This window comes from Poecilia reticulata, linkage group LG16 (genome assembly GCF_000633615.1).
Source record: "Poecilia reticulata strain Guanapo linkage group LG16, Guppy_female_1.0+MT, whole genome shotgun sequence".
NCBI lineage: Eukaryota > Metazoa > Chordata > Actinopteri > Cyprinodontiformes > Poeciliidae > Poecilia > Poecilia reticulata.
In genome coordinates, this window is record NC_024346.1 from 3,485,060 (window position 1) to 3,510,843 (window position 25,784).

Consider the following 25,784-nt stretch of genomic DNA (forward strand, 5'->3'; position numbering starts at 1 on the left):
AATTTTGTCAACTTCTCTCTTTATTCAAGCTAAATTGCACCACATGTTTCTTGTTGTGCAGTGAGGAACCTAAAACACGCTGTGGGGTAAAACACAAATGAGAAGCTGCAGCTATAATTTTCCTGAACTACAGTTTTTGTCCCATAAACAATTTTTAACACTTAAATCCTAAATATTAAACACATATCATACATCACAACATTGTCTTATCAGTATTATAGAGTATAAGGCTAAAGGCTAGTTAGTCGTCTTCCACTGTGTCCCAACTTCCTTTAGATGTTGAACTAAGCTGAGCGCGATCCCTTGCAGTATTCTATGAGCCATTTAACTGTTATAAATAATTCAAAACCAGGCCAAAGGTTATTTGCAGGCAGCTGGTTTGTTGGTTCGTCATATAATATAATTCTTTTACTGGATAAAAATGTACCTTTTATTCTTTTTATCATTTACCAGAGTTTGTTACATCTGGTGTGGGAGCTCATGGGTGTGTGAAGGTTGTAAAAGATGCTTAAATTACACCAAATATAACATTCAAAGTTTTCCGTTTAACCGTAGAGAGAGGAGTTGGACTACAGAAGTGGAAAGTAGCTTATTAACAACCCATAAGAGTTCCAGGAGTTTTTGGTTCAGAATTCAAGTCTCTGCAGAAACGCAGTCCCTCTGAAATATTCCCCGTTTGCTCCTCAGACTCCTTTGACGAGAACAACCGTTTGTCCCGGTTCAGTTTTCTGGGGACCGCTCTCCTTGCTTTTGGTGTTGCCGACTCGCGGCCGTCGCAGGTTGAGGAAGCTGAAGCGAGCCTCGAGGCTGAAGCTCCTCTTGGTGTTGGAAGTTGCGATGACGTTCCCAGTCGGAGCGTTGTCCAGATCTCCCTCTGCACCTTCAGCTCGGTCACCTGCAGACAGGAAGGAGGTCAGGTTTAATGATGGAGAAAAGAAAAGTTTAGTAAAGGTTTTTCAGTCATAGAAATGTACAGTCCTGCCATCAGGCATCCTAAAAGTTTACTTATATCAACAAACTTGATTTAACCTCTTTTTTTGAATTCTGAAAAAGTCTCTGCAGTTGCTCCACACAACTTTTTGTGTGGCTACAAGAAAAACGTATCTGGCTGTTTGGAGACATTTCCAGATGAAAAGAAGCCAAATTACTGTGTGAAAACAAAAGTAGCACCATTCATCACTTTTAAGGTAACAGTTTTCAAACTGCAGTTAGAACGATTTGAGCAACATGTCTGTAAAGCAGCAGACCGCAGGCTAGCTAATCAGGTAGCTTGACTAACTGCTGAGAAAAGGTAGGGCAGAAAGGGGCTGACATTTCCATTTTAAATTAAATCAATAGGTGTTGATGTAAAATACAGATTTTATTTTAAATCCTATAAGAAACTGGAATTCTTACTCAGGATTTTCATACTATAAGATGCTCATAAGAACCCTGTTTCATACAAGAATGAAAACTAGAATGAAATAAGAAAATAGTTTCTTGATTTTAAATACATGTGAGAAGTTGACGGATGGCACCAGAGCACAAATCTCTTCATTCAGCTGAACTGAAGGGATGTAAACTATTTTCTTTCTGGATACGGATCTGCAGATGGGTTTCTTCTCTGCACACGAGCCACTGGGGCCAACTGTCACTTTGACAAATGTTACGCTTTAGGGGAGCAGGTGTGAGCCAAGCAGGTAGCAGGAGATGGAGGACCTGAACTGAAATGGATACGGAAATTCCATCAATCTCACTTTGCTTTATTTATTTATTTTTCTCTGCTTTTGTTTATTTCCCTCTCTGTGTGAACAGTGTGCACACAGAGCCTTGTTAAGTCTCTACAATTTTTGACGACCATTATTCTACAGAAACTTTTACCCAAGGTTTTATCCAGGATTCAAAAATGCATGACTTTTGCATTGCAAATAATCCCTGAAGTGGAATTTTTTAATTTTTAATTTTTTAAATATGTACACCCTTCCTTGAAGCTTACTTTTATGTTACAATCTTTGCAGAAGAAGCAATCAGTTGTGTTTCTTTAAAACAGAATTTGACTTGTAATACAAGTAGGGCTGCAGCTAACGGTTATTTTAATAATTGGTTATTCTGTCAATTTTTCTGATGATTAATCAGATGAAAAATGGCAATTTGCAGAGTTTTCATTTAACCACTTAAACTTATTTTATACAATATTAAAATATTTAAAATAATAATAAATAAATAGATTCCTTTAGTATAAGCTTGATCTTCTACATTTATACTTTCTACTACATTTCACATCAGTTCAATGTAGGGCTGATCTGTTGACTAGTTTTTTCAATTAAGCAATTAATAACTGGACAACAAAAGGTGCTTAGTGGAGGAAATGTACAGAATTTGAACCAAGTGAGGCTAAAACTGTAATACTTCTAAGTTCTGTGAAAAACATACTAACAACGGAGATTTTTTATCTAAAATGCAGAATGCTAATATTTTTTGTCAAATTTTCATTTAATTACTGTGATTTCACAAGCGGCCTTTTTTAAAGCCTGTATGCTCTTATTGATGACCATTTGATTGCCAAATAACTAAATGATTATTTCAATAATCGATTCATCATGATTAATCATTTCAGCCCTGACAGTTTCAGGGCTGAAATTGTGAGTGATCTCTTCTGAAGTCACTCACTCAAAACACTTTTTTTCTTTTTTTTCTCCCCTCTAAATTCTCTGGTAAATCCAGGTGCATCCTCCCCACCATCACCTCTTTCCAGGTCACATTCGGGAGACGAAGCGCCGCTGCACTCGCTGCGAGGTCCCAGCACGGGCGAGATGAGGCCGAAGTCCGACAGCGAGACGGTGCTGGGGAGGTCGAGGCTGCAGGGCCGGGAAACAAAAGCTGGGGACGACGTGGACGAAGACGAGGAGGGAGTGGGAGATGGACAGTCGGATGAAGACGTTCCAGAGGAGGAGGAGCCGGCGAAGGGGCAGGGTGACAGGAGCTCCTGGGGGCTGCTGGGGGTCGACCCGAGGCTGCTGGTGGAGCGGGTCTCCGAATCCTCCTCAGACATGAAGCTGCTCCCGCCGCACGGCTCGTCATCGAAGCACTCCGAGGCCACTGGAGAAAAGACACGGCTGGTTTTAATACACAGCGAGGAAGGAAGAGGTCAAAAGGGTGGTGGAGCAAAAGAGATAGAAAAAAATGTCAAAATAAAGAAAGAGTGGTGATATAAATAGACGTGAGAGCTGTAACGTCTCTTTCTGAGGGGGTGCATCTCATTTTCAGCACATAAATCAAAAGCACGTGAATGCTCAGTCAGTGTCCCGGCTTATTTTAAGCCTCACGAGCTCAGAGTCTCCTTAAACTAGGCTGCTGTTACCATAGTAACACACTCAAAGTTAATCTATAGGCCACACTGATGGGTATGCGAGACGGATATTCGGATTCTGTGGGCTAGTTTCCAAACCATGTGATCTGAAAGAGGAGGGAGAGTTTTGAGGGCATCTCCTCTGCTGAAGTCACTCTGCTGCTCGTTTTTTGCTCCAGATAATAAAAACATCTCAAATAAAGCTCAGAGGCCACTCAGATGAACTTCAGCTGAAATATTCTAAAGAAAATTATGAAGAAAAATAGAAAAACATGAATTCTTTTCAAAAAATAAAAGTTATTTTTCTATGGTAAAATGAGATCCTGACAATTAAAGTTAATTGGTGAAAGTTTAATACCAGAATTAATTTTACAGCGTTTACCATCAACTGTTAATCACTTGGTAGACGTATAAATTACTACTGTCTCACTGACTTTTCTCATGTCCTGGAGTTTCTCTAGAGACATGAATGATTATCTACCAACGAATCTTTAGCATCAACAGAGATTTCAGTGGAGTCCCTGGGGAATATATAAAGCCTGTTTTACTTGAATTGTATTGATATTATAGAGAAGATTTTACTTTTAATCCTAAATTCATTTTTACTGCCATTGTAGTAATAAATGCCTGGTTTGTTAGAAAATGTTTAGCTTTGTTTCTCCATGTTGTTCTGATGTTTTGGGTCAGAAAATGTGTTCTGTGTGTTCTTTAAGCTGCTTTTCTTGGTTAATCTCTCAGGCTTTTGCTTTAGACCCTTATCAGTTGTTAAAGGAATGACAACAAGGTCTTTAAAAAGAACATGCCTCCTGTTCACTCATGAAACAGATTTAGGTTTTTTATCTCACAGTAAAACTTCTCTACAAATCAAATTTCTGTAGTGCGCACTTTTTTTGTAATTGTTCAAGTGAACACAGTTAGGTTTGACATAAAACAGCAAGTAGTAGTAGTAGTTTTAAAAGTTCATCAAACATTTCTCTGAAGCTGAACGAACCAGAGAAACCCGACTCTGAACTCACTGGATATTCCATCCGACTCCATCTTGAAGCTGGAGACGTCGTCCCCAGAACTGCTGTCCCCCTCGGCGCCGACTCCTGGTCTGCGCGGCCCAATGGTGGAGCTCCGGCGGCGCTCGTGGATTTCATCAGAGATCATCTCCAGGTTCTTCAGAGCTGTCCTGTACTCTCCTTTGGCCTGAGACAGTTTGGCTTGTCGCTCATCCACGTTTTTCTTCAGGTTCTGGAGGAGAAAAGAGGAGCAAACTGAGAAATGATGCTACAAGATGGAAAGGTTCATTTTGGTTTAGCATGAACTGTGCTGAGAGCAGAATTAAGTTAAATATTACAGAAGAGCTTTCTGGAAGTTCAATGTTGGACACATCTAAACTAGTCAACATTTCATGAAAAAAAAAAATTGAATCCAGTAAAATCGTCATCCAAAGTTGAAGCAGTAAGAGTTTAACAATCATGACGAACCTCCAGCTGAAGGTAGTACTTCGCCTTCATCTCAAAGTACGGTCTGTGGAGGAGAGGTCAGAGGAGAGGAGATTAGAAGGGGGTGAAAAAACGCAGTACAGAGCAGAACCCACATCATCACCATGGCAACCTGCTGGAGGAGGAGGAGATAAAGGCATTGTGATGTTGGATGAGCAGGCAATGCAAAACAAATTAACACCCTGCCAAGGCGACGCACAGCAAGGCGGCAGCTTCTGATGCAGATAGACTGGATCCAAGAAGAAAACACATCCAAATTATGTTTTACCTCTCAGAAAATATGAGTAAAATAAACCAAATATGAAAAAATCTAAAATGTTTTTATTTTAAAGAGAATTTGTTGAGTTTCCACATTGTCTACATTATTTAGCAACGGTTCAGCAATAAAAACATTTTTTTTGTTCTTTTCAGAGAATATTTATATTTTCTTTATTTAAATATTAATTCTGAATTTTGGAATACATTGGTGAATGATCAGCAATAAATGTATACCAAAAATGGTATTGGCCTCATATATCAAATCATATTTTCTACATTTAGCATCATATGCTTCACAGTTTTTGAAACCAAGAATCCAACAGCATGCTTTATGAATTACTGCGCTGTGCTCTGATGCATTAAAAGCGAACTGTAAACTGTAAAGTGGGATACTGGTGAGTTTTTGGAAACTTGCATCAATAAGGTCCTAAAATTTATATTCATCATGTATTGGATTTGGTTGCTTCAAGTCTGGATTTTTATGCACTGCTGCTAAACTCTCTCAAAACTCTCATATTCAAACAAAAAATAAACATATTTTCTCATTTTCTCCTCTGACCATTGTCAAATAGAGATCTTTACATTTTCTCTGCTTGTCCAGACATGCCCTGCCTGCCCTCCTCCTCCCCCCCCTCTCAGCCGTGAGATGAAGATAGAGGACATGACAGAGGATTTTACGCAACATTTCAGGTTGAATCAGGATCAGTTCTGAAGATGCTGAAAGACTTTCAGGCCTTACAACCTGTAGTGTTGGTAGAGCTGCAGCATGAAAAGCAACATTTTAGCAGGCAAAAAAAGACTGGTAGACTGGTAATTTTACATTTTAGTGTTTTTAAATTTAGAATGAAATGTAAAATTTGAGTTCAACATGAAACCGCTTCACTAAAAAAATCTGCATAAATGTGTTGTGGTTTCAAGTGAACAATAAAATTTGTTCTGATGGAACTGGTTCCTCGTACTTTTCAGTGAAACTTCACACAGTAATGAGATTTTTTATGCTTTCACATTTTCTATCATGTGACTCTGCAGTTCCGCTGCAACTTGTGACTGTGAGCCAAACTTCCCCTTTTTAGACACCTGTTTAAAATCACCTGACTGCTTTCTGTGAGGTTCAGTACAACAAGCTTTTACCGTTTTTAGATGAACCACTTTCCTCTGAAAAGAGAAGCACACTATCACCTCGACGCAAAAATAGAAAACTGAAACATCTTGCACCTGGTTCGGTTTCGTCACACTGCCTGTCATTAAGCTATTTTATAGGGACAGATGGACAGAAGAGAGAACATTATAAACTGATGCTGCTATGCTGAAATACAGTTCTTGGGTTTTGAGCAGAACATTTGGCTGAAATGAACCTGAAGCAGTCAGCCATGCAGCGACAGTTTGCTTGGAGGCCCTGCAGCTCGCCGCCATGCTGTGTCCACATGCTGGACCAGCAAAGGACAAGCTGTCAGAGCACATCCAGGCGAGACGCAGCTGAAAATGCCACCGTGAAAAACCAGAACTCACACAAAAATATGCATGTATATGTAAAATTCATTCTTACAAGATCTTGATCTAGGTTATCAACATGTTGTCATTACAGCGGCAATTTTAGCATCAGAAATTCATGAACTTATGACAATTTATGAATACATAAGAAATGACCACACTGTTGAAACTTTTAAACACAGTGTGTCAGATGTTCAGTTAAATGGAGATAAAGCGACATCAAAGGGTAGCAAGTATGTACTGTTGTATTTTAAGCTTTATACATCTGCTTTTATTGCTGATTTATATCAGTTTTTATCGCTGCCAGCTGCTACTAACTGCCTGGTGGGTGAATGTGAAATTTTATCTTCAGAATGTTCTGGTTTGTCTGTTTTATTTATTTCTGAAACCGTTTGTCAGGTTGTACTTTCTCGAAAACATCAGTACAGCAGATTAAGACAGAAGTTCCAGCAAGCCTTCACAATAAAAGCCTTGAAAATAAATTTACTAGGTTTCCAACATAAAGCAAAATACACGCTCAATCCAATTAATATAGATCATAACAACTTTTTCTCTTGTAAAACCCCAAGAAGTTGGTACAACATAAAACTAAAAAAGACTATTTATCATAACAAGAAAGGCAATGATTACAGTTTTGCTGCTGCTTTCACTTTTAAAGAATAAAACTGAACAGGTATAGACAATGGATGAATGAAATCAGACGACAATTTTTTATGACTACATTTCTGACAATATTTACGTATTGGTGTGTACTTTGTTACAGAATTAGGTTTAATAATTCAATGATTTAATTCTGCATGACTTGCAAAATAAAAAAATATAGAAAAAAAGAACATCTGGGTCCCTTTTAAATCTAAAAGACTTGAAGCTCAGGTCTTGTTAAAAGTTGCAGCAACAGCATTATGACTGATCTAATTTAATGTGCCAAAGCTGCAGATTGATGCTCTTACTTGGATTTGCTGATGGTTCGTTTCAGTTTCTTCTCCAGTTGCTTCATGCGGCTGGTGGCTTCCGTGTATTTCGCCGCCGTCTCCTTGTGCAAAAGCTCACTTCTCGTCTTAGTGTGCTCCGCCTCCATCACCTGGAAGAGCCATTGACTATTCACCTCTGCTTCATATTTGTTAAACAAATTATTACACTGTGGATTATGCTGTGTGATTTAGTTAAAAAATGTAATTCGTTACAAGTTAGACCCATGAATTTGTCCATAAGTGTCCCCAAATGGATGAATTCATGGAAGACTTGTTCCACACTCAACCAAAATCTAACACCAAGACAATTTCCTTTCAGAATAAAAGCCTCTGCTCACCCGCTGTGTGGCGTGGTTCAGCATCTCCTGCCAAGCGGAGTCAAACTGCCGGTTGTCTTCCTCCAGGAGCCTCTGCTCAGCCAGGGAGATGGTTTCCTTCGCTGCTCGCAGAACCTCGGTGGCTCGGTTGAAGTCCTGGGTGGCTTTCTGGGCCTCCAGCTGGGCCTTTTGGACAAATGAGAAGAAATCTGATATATTTCTGCCTTTTTAAATCAGACCTTTTCTTGACCTAAAGCAAACTGTGCAGTTTATAGAGTCAACACATCTTAGACAGTAAACTTTTAAAACTAACGTATTTTGCATCCTTGAACAGGTTAGGATAGGTTTATGAGCTATACAAAATATGTTCACTACATTTTTTGCATAAAATGAACTTCAGATTATAGTCTGCTCTGTTTTGCCTCCTTTGAGTTCCTTTCAAAATGAGTTTTTTTAGGGCCTCTTGTCACTTTAAATCCAGATAAGTTGCTGCTGGCCACGCCCCCTAACAATATTTACAAACACACGTAGAAATGACAGCAAACAGATGCGCTATTCACAACCTTACGTCTTTGAAAAGCAGAAGTGGAGCCTCCTGCACAACCCAGAAGAACACAGCAACTGGTTTTGGAATGGTAAGAAACAACAAAACATGTCTTTCCAAACAAGACTGTAGAGAGGGAAAACCAGCTGACCAAACACACTGAAACTCAGCTTGGGTTGTTCGGTGACAAGTTGGGTTTCACCGGGGTTGCTAAGTAACGGATTGGACTTTCCTGGAGTAGCTAGATGAGAGCCAGTTCTCGCTGATTTGTGACATTTCATTCACAAGGTTTTTTGACACCAAAAACATTAACGTATTGCCAAAAATGAGTGACTTAGAGACGCAAATGAAAGTACAAAAATGTGAATTTTGCATAATAGGTCTCCTTTAAAACAGCTACAGAGAGTCCAGAGTCATTCAGCAACAAAGTTTTATTTCACATCATCGCTACAAAATTCTCTTTGATTTAATTTGTTTATAAATACCCAACAAATGTCATCTCAAGGTACTTGAGATAACAAGCAGTTCCAATTCAAATCCAGAAATATAAAACCAGATTAATCCAATCAATCCTACAGACAGATTCAAATTCAACTGCATACATTTCAGCTCGACTCTGGTTATAATCCAGTTACAGTCAGTTCTTAATGTTAATTGGTAAAAGGTTAGCAGATGGCATCGAGTCTGACTTTGCAGCTTGTGGCGATATCAGCTTTACACCATCTGTATGAACACACAGTGACTTTACACACAACACTGTAACCACCCACTGAATAACTTCCTCAATCACAAAGGACTGCTGTCTAACAGTTTACCTAGAGATCTTTACAAAACAAACTTTATAGCACTCTGTAGACATTATTGAGCCTAGAGACATTAAATGTGCAGAAAGAAGCATGTGATATTAAATACAACAAACAAAAATTGCTCAATCCCAAAGCCATTTGTTGCATTGCTCAAATGTTTTGTTGCATAATGCATCACTGACTTTGCCTTCGTGTTTCATGTGAAGCTTTAATGCCATGTTTCTCAGCTGCAGCAACAAATACGACACAAACAAGATGTCTGTCACACTCCCAGACTGGAGCCTCGTCAGTTACATCACCAGGGTGGAGAAGGTTTCACGTGGATGTGCAAGAATCAATTCATGTCTGTGGTGAAAGTGCATAGATAATAAGTATAATGTTCATAAATTTCGTTATACAAAAGAGCTTTTTTAAATGCAGGCACACAAATTAGCACTAAACTGTGTTTTATGTTAGAAGTTTAAAGGAAGAACAACCAAAGCAGTCGTGATAATAAATCAACACTATGCTGCAACGTTTTGAACAAAAAAACATTCCAAACTTCTAAAACATGCAATTTACAGTAAAGATATTTATTTCTGGTTAATATGTTGAATAATGATGATAACCTTGCCTTTAACTCGCCATAAGAAGTCTGATTTATGACTTTATTCAAGAAAACAAGCACAAGCTGAACATGTTGTATCTGCAGATATGAAGAAAGAACATGATGTTAATGTGCTGAATCATCACTGATTCGGCACAATCAAGCCAAGCACAAACAAGCCAGTTTATCCATCTTAGAAAAAAAAGTTTGAATTGAGTTTACTTTGCAAGGACATTTTTGTTTCATTAAAAGCAAAAAATTATTATCTGTGGTGGATTTGTGAGCAAAGCATGCAGGTGAATGTTGAGTCAGATAATGACTCCACTGACCCTGTATGTGGACTCTGCTGTATCTGTAAACAAAATTAGACCAGCAGGTCATGCAGCTATTTAGCTGCTTTGGTCTGAAAAGCAGAAAACGGTAACGGAGCTCTACAATATCACAGCAATCTTGTAGAAATCTCTCCGGATCAAATTGTTCCAAACCCATACTTTATTCTTTTATTGCTCCGTTTGCTTGAATCTGATGTGGTCACATGAAAACTGATTTCCAAGAATATTTCCTTTGCCAGCAGTTTACGTAAAGACAGTCCGAACCTCCCATCAGCGCAGCCAGCTGAGCTCTGCAGAGAGGTTGACATCACCACATGCTCACTGTAATTTCATTATCTACAGACATCGTCACGCCAGCGCAGCAAGAGCCAAACAACTCCTGCCTTGTTGCAATCATGGACCAAGCTTTGTTTTCCACCCAGAACCACAAGTTACACAACTCCATGAGACTGGGCCACTGTTCTCATTCCTAAGTTTAAGTGTATATCCACTGCTGCATTGTGGTTAGTAACGCCTGACTGCAGATAGATTTAAAGAGGATTAGGGGCAGATGCTGACATAAAGCTGTCTGAGATAATAAAGCTTTGTACAAAAAGTAATAGTCACTTGTTTCAGCACCACCGTTTCCTTTATTATGAAAACTCTGTCTCACATATTTGACTGCAAGCAATAAGAACCTCAAGAGAGACAACTGGGTATACAAAACCCCAAGATGGACAGCTAATATAATAAGCTAAAATACCCAACCAACAGAGCCTGTCTGAAAAGATGAGTCACTACCTGCATAATAAAGACTTTCATGTTCAAGTCCACAAAAAAACAGATGAGAAGGTAAGGAGTAGATTAGGTTTTTAGCTTTTATTTGCAGACAAAATATGCAGGTACCTGTAAAATCTGTTTTATTACTTTATTACTTTTTCTCCAATTTCTACTTTTTTTTCTCCATTCTAAGCATTTTTATTCACCCACAAAGTCTCAGAATGGGGTGAATAACAAAGAATTCAACAAATCAGCAGCCAGAAGAGTTCCACATATTGTTATTCAACATCCACAAATATCAGAACACTGGATGCTTTGGGGAAGTGTTTAAAAGTATTTCTCCATCACTTTTTAAGCAATGATAAAAGAAATTCACATATTTCGGAACATAAAGAAAGTCATCCTTTTAGAAAATGATTTAGGGTCGAACTTAAAATAAGTCACATGAAGAAACAAAGTCTGCAAACAGTAATAAGTTTGTGCACACTTAAACGTAACCTACATTTTCATTTCCATTTCTTTCATCGGTCACATATGTCTCCACTGAAGCCCATATTTTTTAGCATATTGTGTTCTGGCAGCTTAAATAAAATAAAAAGAGCAAGAACAGAACCATGTGGAATACCAAGATTCGCATCACTAGCCAATTTGACCTGCTGGTTTCCTTCGTTATTATTTTAATTACTGGCATTTAATGATCTTCTGAATATGATTGTCAAAACTTGCCTTACACTGAATTAAACCTGAATGACTTGCAACAAGAATGAATAGTTTCAGTTAATTAGATTGAACTGAGAGCTCTTAAACTTCATCAATACTACTTTTTGTTGTATTTTGTTCACCTCAATCCCGTTAATTTTTGAAACATTAAAGCTTTGAAGTTTTTAGTTGGCTTCAAACAACATAATTAGCACACTAATTTTCTTTTGAGTTCTGTAGCTGTAATGTTTGTTTATTCTCAATCACCTTCCTGTCAAAGTTTATATGAATGGTGTCAAAGCAATGTTAGAAAAATCTGAGAACTGAAGTCCTTTCTTCATCAATAATAGAGCTAAAAGAAACGATCTTCTTTTCCCCTTCTTCCTCCTCCTCTGTTGTCACGTTGCCCACAATAAACCCATCTTTCATGTGTTGACACCATCCCACCTTCTGCCTCCCTCGTTCTGTCAGCACAGACATGAAACACTCTGCTGCTTTTGCTGTAGGAAAAAAATAAATAAAACAGAAGATGTAATACCATCAGTAAACATGCTCCAAATAAACAAATTATCGATGAAAAAAAATATTTTTCTTCAACTTATCGAACCTTTGTGTTGTAACCCAATGAAACTTTGTTCCCACTTTTTGTTGATTGCGTTTCAAGCCCATTTGATTTGCAGCGTTATTTTCATACACTCTCTGTAACAAATAAAACCATTTACTTTTTAGTTCCGCCTCATCGTCTTCGCCCTACTTCTCTCAGCAGCATCAACAAGGCAGCCACAGGCAAGAGAAACATCAATGCTGTCACCGTGCAGCAAATGTTCAAAGACCCCACTCACTAAGTGGGACGGTGAAGAATAAGAGAAGGAAAGAGGAAGCAGTAAATGGGAGATAACAAAAAGAAGGAAAAACTTTGCACAGGCACAACTAAGAATATGACCCATTTTTTCCACAATTTAAGATTAAAACAACTAATGTGATGAGCAGGCAAACTCTGTATTCCTTCCGTTTTACTGTGCCGACATTTGTGAGTAAAATGTGTCTAAACATGCATAAGTAGACCAAATGCACATAAATTCATACAAAGGATGACATTCTCAAACATTTGTCATGTTCCTTTAACTTCAGGCACAAACATTCATAGTTATAAAATGCATCAGCGTGGTGAGAGAAACATATTTCAGAGATTGCAGCATCTTGACAATTATATGCAATCAAATCTAATGATTTGACCTCCAGCCGTTGTGCAGGCTTCCATGAAACTGGCTGACACTACACATCATTTCTGCCATGTTGTACCTTTTTTATTGGCCTAAACATCTAGGAGGACAGTAGGACAGAATCATCCATAATGGCTGTTGATAAAAAAAGATTTTCAGGGTACTGAGTTTTCTGATCATAACATTTTTCTTTTGACTGCCACATGATTTTCATTAAAGGAGAACCAATACTAGCGCAGACATCTTGATGCACAGCTGAACTCAGAATTGTTAAATCAAGTAATCTGAGTGAATATATCTGAACAAATAAACATGTTTGTCTTAAATAATCAGGACAATGAGGGCTGAGAGAGTGCTGGAGTACAGGAGAGGACACTTGTTTCCAAAGTACCCTGAACTGACCCATTTCATGGTAAATTTGATTATCCTCATCTGTGTCCTCAATCGAATGTGGGAATTTGTTTACACCAAAGCAGCAGCGCGACAAGAGAAAATTGTGCCCAACACGTCAGCTGAGATCCGGAGCTAAAAAAAACTGTCACTCTGCCTTCAAACTTCTCACTAAATCATTTCAACTTGTGTTTTTATTCCAACAAACAAAACCTGATAAAACCACCACTGTCCTAGATGGTCTGAGCGCGATTCAGCAGCAGGGAGCGCCGCCTCTGCTTTTGATGTCCACTTCACGCTTTTTAAACTGCAAATTAACGCAGATATATGTTGGAGCTCAGAGGTGGGAAAAGTTCAAAGGAAAACATTAAAGCAATTGTAGTAAAACACAGCAGAAAACCTCAGAATCACTATAATGATGAGGCCAAAAGGGCTGCAACAAAACAATGGTCGCCGGCAGCGAGTTTGGTGATAATAAAATGAATTCCCCCCACAGTTTGACAGCTTTAGGGATGCTGCAGAAACACTGATGCTCTACTACACAAACACCACGTTAATCCACCATCCCAGGAGGTCAATGGAGGAGCAGATGGCTGTGACCTTCAGCCTCGTCTGCCTCCATCCCACCAACTCCTAAGTCTCTCCATGATTTCATCCATCTTTCCATCCATCATTACCCTCCTGTGCATTGGCACTGCCAGGAAATGCTCAACTCCAGCAGAGGACGGATGGTGATAAACAGGGGGAGGAGGAATGAAGGATAAGAAATGAAATGAGACAAAGGATGATGATATATGTTGAGAAAAAAAATTGGCCACCATGTAGGAGTTCATTATTAAGTTTTACCGTCTCTCTTATGTAAGAAATTGATTTTAAAAAACACTCTTTAACGGATGAATCCATCAAACACCCATGCAGTCTTTTATTCTTCAATCAAAAAATGGACAGTTTTCCTGAAACAATATTAAAGTCAAGATGGTTAAACCTTCAAGCTGTAAACACAATGTGCATTTAGAAATGTGACATTATGAATGTGCTTACATTTAAATGAATAAGAATCATGTTATTTATTACTGTCATGTTATTTATTCTGTCCATAAAACCAACTATACTTTATGTACTCCAATATTTGTGTATGTGATATATATTTTTATGAATTAGTAAGAGAACTAATGTTTCCTCTCTGAAATTAAACATTTACTTTAAGCTCATTTAGGATTACAGCAACCCTGTCCATTTGCTAGATGCCGGAATAACAAAAAACCTTTAATCCTTCAGATTCAGGAGTTTACTTATATTGAACAAATACAGTAGTATTTGTTCAAATTGCTTTTTAAAACCATATGATATTTTGGGTTTACATCCATAAGCTTATCTCAATAGTTGGCAAGAATTTTGGCCCATTCCTTCAGACACAACCGGTGTAACTGGGTCAAGTTCTCTCCCTCTCTCTCACACACACATACACACTTCTTCAGCTCTGCCTATAAATTATCCAAGGAGCAGATATCAGGGTTCATTGAAGGCAACTTCAAAACTATTGCCCTCAGCTTCTTTGTAAGTATCTAGGTGTTATGCTTTGGGTCACAGTCCAACATATCTCAGCACAAATTTCACATCCTGTCTGATGCTTCAACATTTCCACTCACAAATTTTATTTTTACAAGCAGTTTTAATTACATACCAGAGAATAAAATGCAAAAAACAAACATTTGCACATTGGCAAATGACAAAATGAAAATGAAGAGTTTAATTAGAACTAAAAGAATCCTGAACATGAGCGTGAACTGGAAACAAAGAAAAGTAGGCATCTGTGAATCAGAGTATGTCTTTTCAAGCTTCACTTCCACACCTTTAACTCGTGTATCTGCTGAGATCTTGTCAGATCTGTGGATCCCCAGCCTCTAAAACTGACAGGCAAAGGTGCAGACAACATAATGTAAAATAAAAAGGTTTTTAATCAAATTTGATAGGGATAGATTTTCATTAGATTTGCATGCCTGTTGACACTTTTCTTTTGCCACTTGGAGCACCAGACACTGACAGATGTCTTCCAAATGATTCTCCAATCCCAGTTTTGCACATTCTCATTCTAGGCCAAGTTTCTCTGACAAGATATCAACAAAACCTGCAGACTCACAGTGTGAGGCAGCACGACTGAGTGGGTGGCTGATTTCAGTTGGTAAGATTGATGAAGCGTGGCCGAGTCATTCCCTGCCAGAATATCTGATCCTATAAAATACAGAATATCAGCAGATTCACTGCATCTCCGTTCAATTTTAAAGCAGGAAGATAAACAGCAAGGCTAGGAGGTTTGACTTTAAAATGTGACACCAACACAATATAGAGAGAATAAAACCAGAGAGAAAGCTACATAATTTACATTTTCCTGGATGTTCAGAACCAGTGCGCTTACATTTGGAACTTTGTATCTTAGAATTTGCAGCAAGAAGTTTGTGTTTGGCTAATGTCCGTCCTAAAGTGACTTATACCGAGTCCCATACATATTTCAGTACATTAAAAAAAAAAATCCAACTCTACTGAATGTTTAAACTGAGATTGAGCAAACTCAGCAACACACACACCAACTCAGCAAACCTAAGTTCTGCCACTCTGACCCAGTTTTGTGATGATTAATCAAGTTACCTATAAGTGCACACACACTCCTCCCCTTTGGACAATCTCAGTAACCTTCATCAACGTAATCAAGTGGGAGAGACTGAGCTCAAAAGCAGTTTTCTTAATATTGAAAGAACAGAGCAGTTCTCTGAAAAGGTCATGAAATTGATTTATGGAATATTTATTAGCTCAGCCTAAATTGTTAAAAAACAAGAAAAGTTGTCCTTGATAGAGAGTAGAGAGCACATAACGCTGCATGGCAGCCAAATGTCTGACTATGAACAGTTACTGTCACAGTATATGATCTTTCTCAAACTAAAAACAACAAAACAATCAGGGGTTTTCCTAACAAAGAAGTTCCAGTGTTTTGCCTCTAATGGGTTCTGTACAAGAATTTTCTTGGTTTTCTTCAGGTCATTTTAGAGCCTCATTAGTACATCAATAAAAATGTTATTTGCATTTGATTTTCCTTCTGTTATGTTATGAATTTTTAATAATCAATATGCAAGGAAAGAAATTATCTACACAAACTTTTATTAATGTCAGCACTCCAGCCATTTGCCATCATTAACACAACCTACTGCTACATCACAAGGAAAGGTGCTTATGGATTCATCACAGCTGTAAACAAAACTAGGGCTGCACAGAAATGAAAATTTGATAGCCAATATGAATACTGCTGTTATGACAGTATTTATTGATGCATATTACTTCCTACACAGTGTAAAAACAACCACACCACTTATATTACTTCACTATTTCAGTGAAACACCCATAATGCTCTGCTGCATCACTGTCACATTATTGACAAACACCACATGGCCAACCCCCTTCAGTGGTTGAACACTGAGCTTTTCTTTTCTCCCGTGAGACATTTGGCTGACACACCGGCCGACAAGGTCATGTCTGCACATTTACAGTTAACAATAGTCATCCCATTGTTGCCTGTTCTTCAACTTTCTTGATATATTAAGCAACGTTTCAGACAAAAAAAAACTGGTAACGGGCAAAATCAGAACCAATCATTCAGGCTTTTTAAAAGATCAGAAAACTGCAATCGGTGCACCCCTGCTGAAAATCCCACAGTAACAAAAAACAAGTAACCAAAAGAAAAAAGGGGGGAAAAAAAATCATACATCACATAAACAGTTTTTAATACATTTCAATTATTGATTGATCAGCAACTGTATTGTACGATGCCTCCTGTTTTATTGGGTCCTTTTAAAGTCTGTGAAAACTTGCTGTAAATAAACTTTTACTTAATTGAAAGAGAAAAAATCCTTAGTGACAAGTTCTTATTTCATATCCACCCTGCTAAGCAAACAAGTGCATTTAATTGTCTAAATGAACAAAGGAGCTTCTTTGCTTTGGCTTAAACATATAACAATAAAAGCTCTGGGGGTATTCGAAAGGAAACGTTTTTCTGCATAATGATTTGTACAAGATGTAACTGTCACATGGCCCAGAAATCTGATAATATTCAACCCTCTCACGCCGTTTTTATCTTTTATCTAGAATCAAGGTCGGCTGGCATCACCACCTCCACTACGGGGGTGGAGACTGTCATGCATCTGTAGCTGCAGTTATTTGGCTTCTTAATAACTAAAGTGGGGGAGACATTATAACACCAAGTATGTGAGCATTATCCAAAGATGGAGATGGGGCAAAGTTGAAATGACATTAAAGAGGAACTGAGACAACACATGGACAAAGGAGAAGACAAACAAGGGTAAAAGGAAAAGAGGAAACAAATGATAAAGACCAGCAATACAGGAAGAAAATATCTCAAATCCTCAAAAAAGCAGGAAGAACAGGTTGATAGAAAAAAAAGAGAAACAGCAAAAGGTTAAGAGAGATATAAAAATAACACAATTTAAACAAATCGGGTTAGTCAAACCTTTGGTTCCAACCCAATTTGTGATCAACAGCAGAACAAGATGTTCATAAAACAGCAGCTGCTGTTTCTGAGGCTAGAAACAAATCCGATAAACAGAATCAAAAACATCACATTCAGTTTAGCTGTGAAATGAGTGAAGTGTGAAAGATAAAGGACTAAAGCAAAGCAGAGTCTCTGTGGCTTATTCTATTTATAGTTCTGCGATCATTAAAGTGCAGAACAACAACAGAACTGGATCTAGTTTTGCCCAACTGTGACCTGACCCATTTCCAGGAAGTAGTTTTACGAAAGAAATTTGACACTTGGTGAAAAAACATTGAATTATATGGCAAAATGAAACGTTTGCATCATCACAGAATTACCTGCTTCTACAACAATACTGCAGCTGCTAGAGCTATTAGTCACTGTGTTTCCTTTGATGGCTCACTGCAAATAGGAACTTTGCTTTATATGGTTATAAAGCAAACTATGGTCGAGTGCAGAGTAGAGATCTGATAAAAAGATAAAAGCTGCTCTTCAGATGGAGGCCATTAGAGAGAAGAAGACAAATGCAATAGAAGTCACTATAGGGATGCTTGGATGAAAAGATGCACAAGAACAAAGCCGGATTAAAAGAACAAATTATATTTCATGTCATTTTATGCAAGTATACAGCTTAATATTAGATGATAGAATTAATATTATGGGATGCTTAATATTCAGAAGACAGTGGACTGATATACTTCTGGGTTTAAAAGGTTATGTATACAAAAGTGAAAATAGAGGAGTGTTTCAAGTGTTTTTGAAGATGTTTCAACCCCTCAAACATGTTTGCATAGAAACAGTGCCTAGTTTAATTTTTGCCAACCATAACAATTAAGCCAATAGTAGTCAAAGAAAAACAAACACAAAAGAAACAGATTTCTGCAGCTCATTCAGGCTGGAACCTCTAATTGTTTGGTTCTCATTCGACTCAACTCTGTTCTGAGCTTCGTTTATGCAGAAATCCCCCTCCTTCGTAAGTTGCTGCTCCATATAAACGTCTGAAGAGTGAAAATAAATATGGAGAAAAGACCTACATAAAACTGGAGCAGCAGGTGACCCAACAGGTAAGAGGGAAAAAATGCAATCACACGTGTGTCCTGCTGGGAAACTGGGATGAATCTGAACTAAACGTTTCCAACACATTCTTTCAATTATCTAAAAATATTAAGCTAATTTGTAAGTTTAAAACATCTATTTTGGAAGCATTTGAGAAGCAAATGAGGCAAATTCCTGAATAATTGGTATTTAGACATAGTAGTGTTCCTCAAATAATATTGTTGCTGTGCAGAAACTTGAAAAATGGCAATTTTAACACTGAAGAGTGAATTTTAATCCTAACAATGGCAACCATGAAGTCAGAGAACTTTGTTTTCACGGGTTAAAAAGAGGCGTGAAGGCAAAAAAGAGGGAAGTTCATTTGCCTCATCACTTCACAGAAACTCTTTCACCACTGCCATTTTCAGCACACAGCTGAAAATGACCCTTCATAGTCAGAGTGCTTATGTAGCTCCATGTGAGACCATGGGTACTCGTGATAAAAGATCAAAAGAAAACGTTACTGGAGAGGAGAACTAAACTGCACACCAACACCTTTAAAAGCTCCTGTGGTGTCTGCCTGGATGAGCTGCTGCAGCTGCGTGGCGTCTTATCGAGAAATGCAGGAGGCTCCTTCCCTTTTATCTATACACACTGAAAAGGGAAGTAAGACTTTGTTTAAAATGATCAGTTCAGCCGCATCACAGCACGAGTCTGGAGTATCGTTTTAAACCACTACAAGGAAGGACGAGTTTTCAGTTCAGCAAGAAACAGCAGAAGGACAGAGGAGAGATGAATGAGCCAAGACTGGCCTTTGGGTGGAGTGCTTGACCGGAAATTGGGAAACAGGGTGGGAACTCTTCAACTCATCTAAAGGGAGCACTCCCCAAAGAATTATCTGAAGGAAAATGTAGCTAAATGCTGCAACATGAAGCCCTTTTCATATCCTCTGTCTGTGTGGGGACAAAATCAACTTCATTTAATTGTATTTAAAAATACTTAATGGTTCCTAGATGGAAACTAAATGTAACTCATTTAATTAAAGAGTAATTGCAGATGGGTTTGGCTGTAGGCAGGAAAGATCTCCTGTAGCGATCTGGACTTGAAGAAGCCTCTGACTGAAGACAGTGTCATAAGAGGTTGTCCATAATTGTCTTATGTGAAATCCCTCTTTTCACTATCATCCTTTTATTTTTTATATGTGCAACGATTAACTTGGTAGAATTTCTAAAGGGTCTTTAAAAATGGAGTTGAAAAACATGTAGACCCTGGCCATTGTTTTTCTCCCAGTTCAGTTTTTTTTCTTTTGTATTTTTCTGAAAACTGTTTTATAACACCATCACATTATATACCTAAAAAAGTTCCATTATTTTTACTAGATGAATAAGTTAGTATCTAACTCATCTATAGCATGAACACACAGTTTTCCTCACAAACAGAGAGAATGTTGTTAGTTATTAGTTATTTAAATGAGCTTTAAAATATGACATTTGAGGTACAACGTGCTGCACATCTGAGGCTCTTATTGTGAAGGTTTGACTGAAACGTTTCAGTTCCTCTGCTGTACTGATGCTTTTGACAAGCAAACATTTTCTAGACAACTTAACATAGTATGCATTATTATTAGTAGTAGTAGTAGTAGTACTAGTACTAGTAGTAGTAGTATGTCACTTTTGTTCAGTGCTAGTAAACCTTTGACTGCAAATAAGTCAAATAAATCTGACAAGCTCAGAAGGTAAACAGACAAATTGGATCATTATCAATGGCAACATTCAGTTTTCCAGCATTATCTGCAGACAGAGCAAGTGGAGGCAGTAGGTCAAGGCTGAATTTTACATAATGAAACGCAGTGCATATCCTACAATACAGTTTTGCAGGCTATGCACATGAAAAATGTTTTTATGCTAATTTACAGGTTTGCAAGCACAAAGGAAGAGGAAAGGAAGGAAAAACTTCAAAAGAACCAGAAAATGCCTGAGAAGATAATTATTTTTGGATACTAATAGCCGTTTAAGATATTTAGCTCCAACATGTTTATCATTTAATTACAAAGCATATCAAGTCATAGTCATAAAACATACAGAAGAAAGAGTGTAGGATGTAGAAAATGTAGATTAAACATATTTTGAAATGTAGGTGTGTTCACTGCCATTTGGAAATGACTGACCTGTCTGGCCAATCTGCGGGCCTCCCAGTAAGGCTTTGATTCCTCCACTGGTTTCCCAATCTTCTTCACCAGTTCATCCAGCTTCACCGTGGCCTCCACCAGCACTGAACGGAACTTCTGCCTCGCATCCTGAGAAAATCAAAGAAATACAACATTTAGTGCTTTCAGCTGAGAAGATTTTTGGGGTCAGACAGGTTTGTCATAGCTAATAAAAAAAGTATTTATTGTAAATTATTGCACAACACAATAAATCTTCCATCAATGAGACGGAAGGTCTTCTCATGACCTCTGACCAGGTGGGTCACTTTCCTTAAACATTATTCTGTGCCATTTTGCTACAAACAATGTTTAGTTTTTTTTTTTGTTTAACAGAAGATATGGCTCCTGATACATCTGTGGATGTCACCACTGACCTCTAATTCCCTTTCTGTTCAGATTGTAAATTTATTAGAGGAGGAAATGAAACCTGACCTTATTTCTGCCTTTTCTGAGTCACGTCAAGTAAAAACCAAAGCACCACCCAAAACCACCAATTTAAAAATGAAGCTATGGAAAACCGAGTCCAAATAATGAAATGGAAACATTTGTTTCCAGACAGAATTTGTATTTACTTTGGGCTGATCACACCATGTCCCGAGCTGTCAGAGTTTCATGAAAACAACTCTGTTCGAATAAAAAGCAGAAACATCAGAGCAATGCTAATTCATTGTGAGCAGCTACTAAAAATAAATCAATTTCTGATTCAGCCTACTTACACAAGAAAGAAATGTATTCCATGTCAAAGTACTTTGTTTGTTCAAAATGATCTATTTAGGGAAATGACTCAGGCGTTCATCTTTTAAATGCCATTATGCTTGTCCAATTGAAATAAACACATGAGCAAACAACAGTAGGGCAACAGTTTTCATCAGCGTTATGGTTCCTTGTATGATCAGCAAGAATTATGTTTAACTTTTCACTTGCAGTCCAGTGCATCGCTGTTCAATCATTTTTCAGACGTCTATTGCAATACTTTGAAGACAAAAATCTGGAACACTCATCTCAAATTCACCTCCCTTTCTCTTACATCGTAAAGACATTTTGGCCAAAACAACAGCTGCTCACTATATTTCACTTTATTTTCTGGTTTTTTTCAGTTCATTGTCTGTAAAACCAAGAGATGATTGTTCAAGGAAATCCCAGTTGATCACCGGTGGGTGAAAAACTCAGACCAGTTGTATGTAAAACATTTAAAGGTTGAAATTGTCTTGTTTTGCTGCTGTATAGCCCAGGACACTTATAAAATGTTTTAATTTGAATGAGTTTCTTTTCCTGGTTAAATAAAGATTATAAACAAACAAAGTCCATCTGGTTCCAACACCATGATGCATCTGAATCCTCTTTCTATTCTGATGCTTGACCACATTTAGATGCCTTCATGCAACTGTGTTAACAAGCAACTGAAAAACAAAAGAAATAAAAACAAAATAATGTTGGAAGAACTATTTGCCATCTTAATAAAATAAAAAGTTCAGAACTACAACTAGTCTGAAATCTGTACTCTTGGGAAAACTATTTACGGTAATTATTTATAATCACATCAGCAAACAAAATTTTGACCGGATTTCTAGAGAACCAGTGACTAAGAGAGCATAAAGTGCTGACCTAACAGTAAAAACCATAAGAAATTGTGACATTTGTTAACCTCAGTCATATGTCGAAAAAAGAAACACAATTTCCACAATATCTGTGTCAAAAGTGAAATGTTACAGCTTCATTAAAAGTTACGAGTCAGCACTTCAACCTTTGAGCAATCAATGCCAAAAGTGCTGGACTACAGTCATAAAAACATGGCACTGTAAGGTGCCATGTTTTTTCAAGGTTTTAAAACACCTTGAAAAAAATTTCAAGGTGTTTTAAAATGACTGATTTGATAGATGTGCCTGTCATTGTCATTTTAACTTCTTGGATCTTCTTTGTAATTCACAAACTGCGTGACGCATCTGAAACTGAAGTATCCGACAGAGAGGAGCAGCCGACAGAGGAGTACTTCTCCCTCTACTCAGATACTGGAACTGTGACGCATTTCAGCTTCTAAACATTCAATCGGAGTTTCTTTTAATTGTTCAGTTGTAGTGATACTCCAATCAATTGGCAATCACATCAGCAAACAACATTTTTTCTAGAGTTTACTGAATATCAAGACATAGAGGCAGACATGTTTGTTGATACTACATGTTAGCAGCCTGAGTCCTTTATTATTTAATCTTCTCTTAAACTCGCTCCAAATGTATTCTATGCTTTAGGTCCCGGAACTGAAATGGCCGTGAAAGGAGGCAGATTTTTGGTCATGTGAACCGTTTCTGTGATGATTTTAGCTGTGGGTCATCATGTTGTTGAAAGACTCAGTGACAACCCATTTTCAGTTTTCTGACAGATTCCTCCAAATTTTTATTTAAAATGCCATGATATGTCAAAGTGTCCATGATCCCAACCCTATACTTTGCAGGAGTTCTCAGGAACTGTGAAAGGGAAAACAACTGACAGAAACAGTTTCTCCACCAGACAGCAAAAAAAAAAAAAAACAATTTCTGAAAAAGTTTAATATTTTTTGTCATTCACAATGTAGACTTTGTCCTCCCACATAGTCATCTGGGTCAAAATGCTATTGCAAAATGTGTCTGACATACTTATCCTTAACCAGACTTATAACAATTTTTTATATGTATTCATTCCATTACTTCCTGTTCACTTATATTTGTGTTATGGTGAAAAAATGGTTGGAAGAAAACCATTAAAATATTATTGTATTTACATCACGTTTTAGGAAATAATGGAGATCATTTTCCAAGAAATGTTATTTACATTTGGGGAGAAATTACAACCTTAATTCACAAAACTAACAGCACCTTTGTCATTTATAGACTTTGAATCTGGTGCTGCTTGCCCGTTGCACTTGAATAGGGTAAGAAAACGGCGTCATCAGCAAAAAGCTGCAACCATTTATGTTTGCAAGTCCATAGCTGTAAATCGTCTCCAGGTTAACAAGATGCTGATACTGACAGAAATACAACACTGCACCAGTGAGCCAGCAGCAGAAGAAGTGTCATAAAAGAAATGCAAATTATTTTAAGACATTTTTCGAAGGTTCTCCGGGGAACTTCTCATTCTTTAATGTCTGCAGTATGTCACTCTAAGACACAAATTCAGTCATATGCTGATATAACTTATAACTTCTATCTGTGTGCACAATGTTACTGACCTACAACATAGTAAAGTGACAAGATTGTATGAAGTTTTAATGGTATTCAAAGATCAGTAATACATTTTTGTAAAGAGTCTGTGTCTGCTGTGCAATAGCATCTTTTGGTTCAATCTTAATAGCAATCACATGTTTCCTACAAAACTTGCACAACTTAGAATTTGCCAGTTTAATATTTAAAAGTGGTAAGAATACAGCACACTGCTCAAAATACAATTCACAACAAAAGTGCAACAACCCATGCAAGATATCCCCTGACAACACAGTAAAGGTCACCCTTAACACGCTCTGCACCCTGATATCATCACGTTCACACCTCTGAGCTCGTCTGTGGCTGTCCGTGTTCATTAAGGCAAAATGTATGAGAAAAAACTCATTTACAACCGAGCCCTAAACACTAATAAAGGCTGTTTTTACATCCGCCTATAATGTATTCTTGGATTGACATCCCCCAGTCGTGACTGGATTCATTTTAACTAGTTTACTTGGATTTCAAATGTCTGATGGAAATGTACCCCTCTGACAGGCTTCAAAGGTTTAAATCCATAAATGTAGTTTCTACTTTATAATTACACTCAGTCTACAGTACTGGTTTATTTTCTTCTTTAACCTACTATTCAGTTAGGAGCCATAACTGAACACTTCTATTAAGTTCCCCAGCAGCCAGTGTATTACCATAACACACAACAACATACCCTAGTTTCGCAACAAGTTACAGTTTTCTACACCTGCTGACACAAAATAAAACTAACTTTACAGCTTGCCCTGATGACAGGACAAAGGTCAAGCTATGATTCAACCTAAAAAAAAAAAAAAGACTGTCATATTGACCAACAGTTGGACTTTTGGGGACAAAACATCTCTAAAGGGGGAAGAGACAGTTCCGCTAAAACTCCGGCCCTGAGCTGCAGAAACAAAGCCTTAGCTGATGAGAGGTGGAGATCCCCACATCACATCCACCGTCAGTCCAAACATGACGCACACACAACCTGCAGCATTTGTGGCACTCTGCACGTCAATGAACTGACCTCAAGCTCCGTCTCACATCTGTTGATGTCGTCGGTGGATTGATTTAGTTTCTCCAGCTCCCCCTACAAGAGATAAGAGAGTTCTGCTTTAAATACCAGGAAATAAAGAATAAAAGACAGATGACAACATCCATCATAAAACACAAGAAAATGTGTTGCCGATGCAACTACAAAGAGTAACTAAAAGTAGAAAGATCTGTTGAATGCACTGACAAAGAATCATATAAACAAAGTTGGGTATTGTAGGTATATTCAGTTTTAAAGTTCTCATCCACCGTTACTAAGCAGAACAGTAATTGCTTACTAAAGAAACGGCCATCAGACTTTTCCTCACCAATACTGATTCATGGCTTTCTTTGAGATCTGACTGCAGATCAACTACAACACACACAAAAGGTTCGTTATAAGAGTGGTAGTTTTGAATCAAACAGAAAACAAAGGCAGTTTCACCCAAGTTTTAGTGAATTCAAAAAATGGTGAGAGGTTTGTTTTTTTCTATAAGTTTAATCAAGAAGAAAAATTTGGGGATTTTTGTTCATGTTTGAACCACAGATCATCAGTCTGGGCCAATCCAGGGAA

General features: G+C 37.8%; 1 protein-coding gene across 1 annotated transcript in view; it reads right to left on the reverse strand.

Moving 5' to 3' along the window:
- The window catches only part of sh3bp5b (SH3-domain binding protein 5b (BTK-associated)), a 27,193-nt gene continuing 1,409 nt past the window's right edge, over nt 1–25,784 (reverse strand). Inside the window, exons 2-9 of the mRNA XM_008430841.2 lie at nt 25,206–25,268; nt 20,937–21,065; nt 7,877–8,041; nt 7,518–7,648; nt 4,801–4,843; nt 4,345–4,564; nt 2,725–3,078; nt 1–895 (exon numbers count right to left, since the gene is read on the reverse strand). Of these exons, the coding sequence (XP_008429063.1) occupies nt 684–895; nt 2,725–3,078; nt 4,345–4,564; nt 4,801–4,843; nt 7,518–7,648; nt 7,877–8,041; nt 20,937–21,065; nt 25,206–25,268 (1,317 nt within the window). The 3' untranslated portion in view covers nt 1–683. The remainder of the gene's footprint in view (nt 896–2,724; nt 3,079–4,344; nt 4,565–4,800; nt 4,844–7,517; nt 7,649–7,876; nt 8,042–20,936; nt 21,066–25,205; nt 25,269–25,784) is intronic.